This window comes from Salvia hispanica, chromosome 6, assembly GCF_023119035.1.
Source record: "Salvia hispanica cultivar TCC Black 2014 chromosome 6, UniMelb_Shisp_WGS_1.0, whole genome shotgun sequence".
In the NCBI taxonomy this organism is placed as follows: domain Eukaryota; kingdom Viridiplantae; phylum Streptophyta; class Magnoliopsida; order Lamiales; family Lamiaceae; genus Salvia; species Salvia hispanica.
Window position 1 is genome coordinate 21,920,203 of NC_062970.1, and position 10,544 is coordinate 21,930,746.

General features: G+C 39.0%; 1 protein-coding gene across 1 annotated transcript; it reads right to left on the reverse strand.

Moving 5' to 3' along the window:
• Positions 1 to 2,121: 2,121 nt before the first annotated feature.
• LOC125194936 (probable transcription factor KAN2) lies at positions 2,122 to 2,679 on the reverse strand. Its single transcript, XM_048093150.1, has one exon. The coding sequence runs from the start codon at positions 2,677 to 2,679 to the stop codon at positions 2,122 to 2,124; it is 558 nt and encodes a 185-aa protein (XP_047949107.1).
• Positions 2,680 to 10,544: the final 7,865 nt, after the last annotated feature.

The window sequence follows — 10,544 nt, forward strand, 5'->3', positions numbered from 1 at the left end:
GACGACGATGCAGCATGCATCTCGTCCCGAAGAGAAGAGCCAGCTCGTCGCGCGTCGCGCGCGAAAGAGACTGACCTCGAGCTGGCTCACCACGCACGCGGTGCCACGTGGCGTACGCTGGCGCGCGGCGTGACGCCCACTCGCCAGCACGCGAGTGGGTGTCGTAATAATGACGTCATAATTCATTTTTTTAAAAAAAAAATCGATGTTTCGAAATAAAAATTAAAAAACGATAATATGACCGTTCAACGGTCCAACTAAAAAAAAATTTATTGTTTTTATTTATTTTTTTTCTATAAATACTCTTCTCATTCTCCATTTTACACACAAACACACATCTATTCTTCTATCATCTCTCTTTCTTTCCTCTCCAATCACTTCTATAAATCATTCCTTTATTTTTTTCTTCTCCCAAATTTAATCCATTCATTGATCCATTTGAACAAATGCGTCGAATAATGGAAGAATGGCTAGAAGAAGATCGACGTAGGGAGGAGGAAGCCGCCGCGCCTCCTCAAAGGCGACCCCGGACTTACATCCATCGTAACCGGGAGGAAGCCGCCGCAAGGTTGGAACGTGATTACTTCAGTCGGAACCCGGTATGGGAATATATCTACTTCCGTCGCCGTTTCCGTATGTCACGCGCGCTATTTTTGCATATCGCGAATACATTGGCGGCACGTGAAGAGTACTTCAGAGAAGGGTTCGACGCTGTTGGCCGTCCTAGCCACACGACGCTCCAGAAATGTACTGCAGCGATCCGTCAGCTTGCTACTGGACAAACGGCGGATTCGTTCGAAGAATACCTGCACGTCGGAGAATCCACTGGGAGACATTTGGGCAAAATTTGACAACCGTTAGATGATCGTAACTAGAGAACTCCTTCTTCTGCTTCTTTGCCTCCAGTTTTTTGTAATTTGAATTTAAGTGTGCAATTTGTAATTTCTAGTTTTGTAAATTATGTCTTTTTTATTTTTTTAGGATTTTAAATTGAATTTTATTTTATTTAATTAAGTGTGTTTTTATTAATTGAATTTGTTGGAAATAAAAATAAAAAATGAAATTGAATGAATAGTTAAGGGATGAGATGGTTAAGAGATGGAGGGATGCAGGTGTTGTCTCTTAGTTAAGAGATGAGGTGAAAAGTACAGTGGGGCCCATGAATAGTGAAGAGATGAGACGGTTAAGAGACGGATAAGAGACAGGGATGCGGATAGCCTAATGCTCGAAGGGTGTTTTAGGGAGTCACTATTTTTTTAGTTATGGTAAATCCCTAAACAACCGAAATTTTAAGTGGGAAACATGGTAAGTTACATTCTTCCTTTTTTTAATATTGAATTAATACTCATTCCGTCCCAGTTTAAAGAGTCCCATTTAAAAATTACCATATATGGACAAAAAATTTAACATTATTGTTGATGAAATTTACTTTCATAAAAATAAAACAAAACAAAATCCTAAACATACAAAAAATCAAAAGGGTCCCACTTTCAACTACCGCACTTCAATTATTACACACTCCAACAATTTCTTAAAACCCGTGAATTGCACTTCTAAACTGGGACGGAGAGAGTAATACTTTGCAATGATTTCATTATTTTCTACGGTTGGAAATGATTAATCCAGTCTTTCATTATTGACTTAAAGATTTCAATCTTTCATTATCTTCTCCAACAAGTAACTCATTTACACGGATTATTTGACATATTTTTATTCATATACCTAGAAACCTTGTTCTCGGATTTATATATTGTTGTATACAAACCGTATATCTCGATTTCACTCTAAAGAAACGCGTAAATGGAATTAGACAATTTGTAAGTTTGTGAAGTTTTTTATTATGTTTCAATTCGACAATGGAATCTTGAGTTTGATTGTTTTTTATGGAGTAAAGGCTAAAATTGATCCTAAACATATGGTCATTTTACGTTTTTGGTCCTAAACATTATCTTTTGGATTGTTTGGTCCTGAACATATGGAAATTTGATCATTTTGGTCCTCCGTCAATATTTCCGTTAAAAACTAACGATCAACAGGTTTAATCCCGATTTTGACCAAATTAAACTTTTAATTATGATTTTTTACTCCCTAATTAATTTCCTAATTATTTTTATAAATATTCTAAACCCATTGGTGGTGGAGGGTTGTGGTCCAGCGCATCCGTGGGGCCCTCATGCTAGGCTTAGACGGAAATCTCGAGAGGAAGCGCGATCGCATGAGGCCTTGGGAGGTGTAGGGCGCCACCGACGGAGCGGTTGCGATGTGATTATAAGATGATTCAAAATGATGCTGCCGTTGGTGGTGGTACTGCTGTTGATGGTGGTGATAATGAGGTGTGAAGGGGAAAGAAAGAGGGTTTTGGTACACCGGAATTCCCCTAATCGGCCTCTGCAAATTTACTTCATCTCCCAGCTGCGGCCGGGCGAAGCCACCGTGGAGGAGGTGGTGGTGTTGGTGGTGGGGCGCGGCGAAGGTGTTGGTGGTGTCGAAAACCCTGGCTGGATTAGGGAGGTTGAGGTCGGTCCGCATTGAAGAGAGGGAGGCTCTTGACTCGAGAGCTCGCTTCCAAAACCCCAAATCCATTTCTTCTTCCCCTCCTCTTCTCCAGATCGATGAGGCCGTGTTGTTTAAAGGGCTGATCCACAGAGACAGGTTTGGCTGTGCCGGAAACAGTTCCATTCTCTTCTTCACTTTCCCCTCTTTAATTTCTCTTCGCCAAAATAATTCACTTGTGTGGATATGGATTGGAGGATTGTTTGTTGAGGAATTGAGAAGATTAGTTCTCTGCAGAGTTAATTTGAGATTGAGAGAATTATAGGGAATTAATTTATAAAAATAATTAGGGAATTAATTAGGTAGTAAAAAATCAGAACTAAAAGTTTAATTTGGTCAAAATCGGAATTAAACCCGCCGACCGTTAGTTTTTAACGGAAATGTTGACGGAGGACCAAAATGATCAAATTTCTATATGTTCAGGACCAAAAAATCCAAAAGATAATGTTTAGGACCAAAAACGTAAAATGACCATATGTTCAGGACCAATTTTAGCCTTTACTCTTTTTTAAATATGCCATTGTGGCTATAATTCTTCGCTGTAATTTTTTTTTAATATGCATCACTTTGTTTTTGAAATTTGTAATCTATACAAATTGATGTGATGATCTATGCTTGTTCTAAAATGAACTTGTACCACCGTTTATTATTTGGTATGAATATTTATGTTTGCAATTAATTTTTCTGTAATATGTTTGTGCATCTTGTATACAATAATGCAATTTCTGGACTGAATAATGAAATATATCCCTTATATAATGCTAAATTGTACACTGCAATATATTTACATTGAGTGCACGTAAAATTGCATGAGTAAGCATAAAGTTGCATCCAACTAACCTATAGAGTACACTTTTCAAGAGCAACTTGCCTAAAATAACTTGTCCAAGTACATTATTTCTCACTAGACCATCATCTAGTTTCTTCCCTCGTCTCCGTCGCTTAATAACTGTAGGTCAAATAAGATTAATCAAACTCTTGAACATATTTGATACTACAAATTAAGTCCATTCTAAAACAAATTAAGCAAAATAAATAGTATAATTCTAAAAAAATATCAATAAGCAACAATTTTAACATATTAAGCACATTCATAGACAAATTAAGCACAATAGTAAGAACATAATCAAATAAAATTTCGGCGATAGCAAAATCTATGTGTTCCTAATGCACTTTTTATTAGCACTAAATAAACATGCAAGTATACAGAGTAGATCTAGTATAACTACCTTCTATTGAATATCTTTCACTATTTGGAAAACCAAAAGAAGTTTGGACTTTTGAAAATAAAAACAGATTGAAAGCAAGTAAACAACTAATTTCAAGTAAATCACAGATATAAAATATGAGAGATAAGCGAATTCCAGGGATGTGCGTTCACAGTTATGGTTATACAAATTCCTACTACAATACCCTAGCACAGTCTTTACTTCGTAGAACGAGTTACCTAAGTTTTTCCTATGTGGCACAAGCGTAGATTACTAACACTAGGGTTGTCAATCCTAGATTCGTAACTTCCAAAAGCTCCTAAGACCATTGAAAAGTCCTCACTAAAAATTGACAGTGCCGTTTTAAGGGAACTTGATTGTAGTGTTGATGCACATTTTAGTACTATAGATAACTGCAAGTATACAGAGTAGGAATAGTATAGCTAAAGGTTAGTACCATATATCGATCACGGGGAAAACAATCACTGACTGGCTACCCTCTACTCAAACTCAATTACTATTTGGAAAACCAAAAGATTTTGAGAATTTTGAAAATAGAAAACAATTGAATGCAATAAAAAACTAATTGCAAATAAATCACAGAGATAAAAGTATATAGATAAGGGAATTCCAGGGATGTGCGTTCATATTTATGGTTATATAAGTTCTAACTATAATACCCTAGCACAGTTATTACTTTGATAGAACGAGTCACCTAGCTTATGCTCATGCGATGCAAACGTTGATTACTAACATTAGGGTTGTCAATCCTAAATATGTAACTCCTAAAAGCTCCTAAGACCCTTAAAAAGTCTTCACTCTCAATTAACAGTGCCGTTTTAAAGGAAGCTAACTGTAGTGTCTACTAAATGGATCTAACTCGCCAACCTCCTCTCACGATTATGTAGCAAGTTATATTAAATCATCCATAATTGTGTCACTCTATTATGAAGCATCATTATTTACTTAGGGAAGAAACAAAGTAAAAATAAAACGGATAATAAATAGAAAAGTAATTGTATAACCAAAGTCATTACTAACACATCCCTAAAATCCTATGAATTTAGTTACACATGATGTAATAATCTAAAGACATAGATTCAAGGGAAAACAATTTAAACATAAAAATAAACCAAATAAAACCCAAAGGTTGAATCCTTGTAGCTTTAATGCTCTTGAATCCTTCTTCAACTCCTTGCACAATAAGGCACTCTAACTTTTAATCTCTAGAAAATATGTTGCAAAAAGAGGATTTAGATGAATGATTAGGGTTGGAGGAGCTATGAATTGGTGAATATTATGATTTAGGTTATGGGATATATATAGGCTTGAAAATAATTGAATAGTATTCAATAAAAATTATTTTTTCATTAATTTTTCATGTATCTAATTAATATTTGTTATATTTGTTTTCTTAATATTCGTAGAATGATTAGTTTATAATTTATTTTACATGAATTAATATTTATAATTTAAATTTCAATGCAAAATATCTAAAAAGTTTAACTATGTATGTACATTTTTAACTACCCAATCAAAATATGTGTTTCTCTTAACTCAACAAAGCGACAATTATGTCTCTCATAATAATTTTACTTGCATCGATTTTTTCCAAATATTCATATAGAAAAAAAAAGTTGGCTACACAAAATAAATTACGGTTCAAAGTCGAATTCTTCGAATATTATCTATGTTAGGATAGTTATGCGAAAAAAGGTAAAAATTACTCAAGCGATAGTGTATATTTCTTATTAAATTTTAATCACTGTAGTATAATATCAAATTGATTAAAAAAGTGGGCTACACTACCTCACACATTATTATAGTTCCAATTATTTGTTATTTACAAAGTGTTAGTGAAAGTGCAGGTTTTCGGTGTTGTGTTAAATTAAAGGTGCGCCCAACTGATCAGGATAAAAATCCCAACCTAGCTGAGTCGTTAGCACGACGACCGGAACCTGGTATCAAATAAATTCCTCAACCCACTTCTACTGGCTAGTATAGTGGAGGTAAGGGTCGAATCCCACAGAGATGGACACGATCGGATGATTGCGGTGATAATATGGGAGTTTTTGGTTAGCTACCACGCTTTTGGGTTGAGATTCTACCTAGACAGAAATTAAAGATGGTACTCTACTGACTAGTGGGCGTGAAAGTGACTGACATGTGGTAGTGTACGTGAAAGTAGGGGACAAGATATCTCAGATGCATGTGGAAAGTAAACAGTTACTAAATGAGGAAATTTAGAGCAGCAGGGTATATTGGTAGCTGGGTGACAACTCTGACAGGTCTGGAGGGTACAAACTTAAAGTAAATGACAAAAGTAAAAAGTAACTAAAAAGCAAAAGTGGTCCAAAGTAAAAGTAGATTGTGATGTTTTCTTCCTCAACAAGTATCAACGGAAATTACATGAACTCAAACTCCATGGTTGAACACAGATTCTCAACTTCAAACACAAGATCCATCGATTTAAAAGCTTAAACTTAAATATTAACGGCTAAACTGCAGATTACTCCTACTGGCTAACATGCAAGGTGGTGATGATAACGCAACAGGAACATCATGCATGAAAACTTAAACTGAAACATGAACTTGAAATCTCGATCAACAACTCCAGATTAGCCTACTCAAACGAAAACATGCGTAAACACTTAGAAAAATAAAAGCAATAACTAGATCTAACTTTCCTAGACAGAATGAAGCAGATTCAAACCAAAGAGAGATGCGAAATAAAAACTTCATAATTAAAAACGTTCGGATCTTAACGAAATGCTTCAAAAGGCAATAGGATTTAAGTTTGCAATAGATCCAACGAAGAAAGCGAGTAAAATTAAACTAGGAAAGCGATTAAATATTGTTTATGCCACTCCGGGTGATAGAACTGCTACTGCTACGATGACAAACTGGCTGGAACGGTGGGATGATGACTCTCTGATGGACGTCTGGACTTTAGGTGACCATAGCTGTGGCGAGGAACGAGAAGAAAGTGGATAATGTTGAAGGAACAGATCTTGAGAGAATTCTAACTAAGTGTAGTGGTTGGACTTTCGAACTCGGTACTCTTTCTCTCTCTCCAAGTGGCTTCTTTTATAGGGAGGCTTGCCCTTGCTTTTAGGGTAGACTTCCTTCGTGAATTGACTTTTCTGCCCTTATTTATGATCATCCCAGCTATCCTTCTTCTCCATCTCGAGCCTTTTCTCTGGCATGCATCCTGGTCAGTATTGCACCCTTCTAGTGCTCTTTTCACCTGCGTCGTTCGAACCGTTTCCTACTGACTTGGACCCCTTTATCCTGCACACTTAAGCAACTATTTTGCGGATAATACAAGCAATTCACGACATACTGACCAGTAACCAAGGCTTAGAATACGACTTATCAAACTGCTCACACTTACCACATGCTTGTCCTCAAGCGTGAAGACAAACAAAAAGAAATAAGTCGAATTCGAGCCTGGTTACTCCCCCTGACCGACTCTACCTAAAATAAACACAAGACTCTAGACTTTGACGCAAAGAAAAAAAAAACACATATGACACACACATAATAAACACATAAAAAAAATCAAAACACATAGAACAGACTATATTTTCAACCATCCCTCCCCTTGAGATCAGGTGCAATCAGGCCTTAGACAGCCTTGAATTTTCGCTGCCCCCTTTTTCTCCCTAGTCAGTACATCTGGTTTTCAAGATAACCTTGGATTCACTCAGTCACTCATTCCTCACAGGGGATGTTAGGAAAGTTTTTCTCTCAATGCTGAACCACAAATGCTTTGGCTTCAGATCTCACGCGCAGCTCCTGAAGGTCTTCAAGGCTTGTAACAGGGCTATTGGTTTGTAGCGTTTGGGGTGGAGGTTCCTAAGGCTCTAAGGTTCAAAAACTAACTACTTTATTTGATGTTGGGGAACCGTGTGCATTTAGGCTTCTGGCTAGTGCTTCTCTTCTGCATGGACAATTTCTGTTATTGGCCTCCAACTGGTCAGTGGCTTCCTTGTGGCTTCGCCACCCTTATTCCTTCTTTCTCCTTTTTTTGTGGTCAAGTCTTTTCGACCATTTTCTTCGATCTTTTTCTGTGGCTTTGCCACCCTTATTCCTTCTTATTATTTTTTTTGGACCTGGAATTTTTACGGGTCGATTTTCTCCTTTCTCCTTGACTTTCTTTTCTTCAGCTGGTTCTTCTTGTATGTCCTCCTGGCCAGTTGCCTTCTTGTCTTATGCCTTGCACACACACAGTCCCAGTGGCTAGTGGGTTATTTCGGGGTGTAGACCAGGTTAGAAAATGGGGTTCTAAAGGGTGGGGGCTTTTTTTTTTTTGGTGGGGAGAGGAGGGTTCCTACTACCTTCAGGGTTTTCTACACGCGGTCACGTTGCCCTAGACATCATGTGGCAGCCACTCTTCTTTTTTTATGTTTTTAGTGGAAAGTGGTTCTACTTTAGGCTTCTAACTCACCATTTAAGAGGGCTTTCGTGTCTGACCTAAAGGATGAGTTTTTTCCTTCATACTTGCATCATCTATACTGACTAGGTGCTACTGGGGGTGGGGTGGTTTTTGTTTTCCAGCATGCCTTATCTCCCTCAATTCCCCTCACCTTCAGTTTGAGGCAGTTGAGTTTTAAGCCCATTCATAAAGAAACACATAAATCCTAGACCTAAACAAATCCTAAAGACACTAACATGCAGCTGACTCGAATCACACATATATACATGTCATACTGGCCATTTGCCCCCCCCCCCTCCACAAGTGTCTGCCCCAGATACGAGCTGTGAAGTGAAAAATGTGAATGGCTAGTATGACAGACACACATTTATAACAAAACACATACTGTATCTAAAAACTTCTCACACTTAGACTATGCAATGGGCTAAGTGGGAGAGATTTAGATACATACTTAAACTCAACATACATAATACAATATGACAAAACATGACACATAAACATATAAACTCCTCACACTTAGACTACGCAGTAGGCTAAGTGTGAGTTAGCATGCATATGACAGAAACATATAAACATAAACACATGCGCCAAAGTAGCAAACCCTTTACTTCTCACACTTAGACTATTGAATAGGCTAAGTGTTGTGAATGGGGTTTGTACATATAAACTACACATATAATCCTACCTACTCAACAAAAGTAATAAAAAAAACAAAAATAAAAGAAAAACTAAAAATTAAAATGAAAACTAAGTGTTCGGCGGGGTGCCTTGTCGAACGTTCCTCCTGCTCCTCCTTGGGGCAGGGCTTTGTGCAGGTGATTCCTCGGGTTCCTCCTCCGCGGGTTCTGTCTGATTTCCTTATGATTCATCTGGTTCATTGGTTTCCTCCTTCTCTGGTTAAGTGGGTTCATCATCCCGGCCTCCGTGGCCACTCGGTCCAGCTCCGGTACTCCCCTTTCCTCTGGCTAGCTTCTTGAGCACTCTTCAGATTGCTTCTCTTCTACAGATTGTTTCTTTTCCACCTCTTCTACTGGCTGGTGGGCAACACCTCCTGATTCGTTTGCTACTCCAGAATGTTCACCCTCCCCTACTGCCTGAGATGCGAGGTCCAGACCCTCAGCCATCTCGTTCGCACTCGCTTCCCTCCTTTGTACGCTATTCAAATTGACTGCAATTCATCATCAGTCATCAGCCCTTGCTTCTTGGCCGTCTCGTTTAGGTCTATTCCCCCCTTCTCTTCCTCTTGGGGTGTTATCTTCGTCACCGGTGTTTCCTCTGACTTGCCGCCCTCCTTTGCGCTCCCCTCTGCCTCACCCTCCTTTACTTCTGTTTCTCTCTCTTCCGTCTCTCCCATGTAAGGATCTTGGTAGGAAGAAAGGGGAATTGAGTCGATGGGTTCGATTTGGGGATGTAATGGGGAAGTGGTTTCGGATTAAGAAGGTGCAGTTGCCGTTGGGGAGGATTTTTCAGAAGTGGGGGCCGAGGAAGTTGGGACGGTGGTAGGCGGGTTAACAATGGTCGGAATTTCTGGGGTAGGGGTTGGTATCGCCGGCGTTCCTCCGATTTGGCCAAATCCCGCCAAAGTTGCTGTCCGGTCCCTATTCGGATCTTGCTGCCTCAAATAGGCCGCCAGGCATCTAACGGGACCATCGCCAGAATTTGTGGAGGTGGCGCTGGTCGAGACTGCGGGTTCGGCGGCCGCGCCTCCATGGTCATCGGGTCCTTCGACTGCTTCTCCCCGGTGGCAGATGGTTGCTTGTGGGTCATCTTATTTTTTCCCATGGTTTGAGTAGGTTGGTTCTCGGTTTCTGGTGGTGGTTTACGGCGGTTATCGTTGGTAGTTGTTTTCCAGGTGAAAAAAATTGCAGGTGAGGGTTTCTAAAGGTGAAGGGAAATAGGCGGTGGGGTTTTTATAGAGGGGTGGCAGTTGAGGATTTTGACCAGTTATAGACGGTTTTGGTCGCGACTGTTCGGGTGGGAAGTGAAGAGGCGGTTGAGAGATTCTCGCAGCTGACTGGACGTCGCCTGTCACGTCTCTGCTCCACGCACCCTCCCAGTCACTGTCCTTGCCCTGCAAAGCTGCACCACATGCCAAAATTCAAACCTCTACTTAATATCTCCCTCTAAATTAACTAAAATAGAAATAAAGTGAAAAATGGACTCTTAAATACAATTCAGAGTTTCACCATATTGGTATCCTCGTGGTCAGTACGTACTCCAAATTAATATTTAAGGTCCGAAAATCTTTTTGGTATTTTTAATATTTTCCTACTTGCTTCTATTAAAATTATGTCACTAAGTATTTACAATATTTACATCATTACTGAGAGTATTTGAAATTCTAC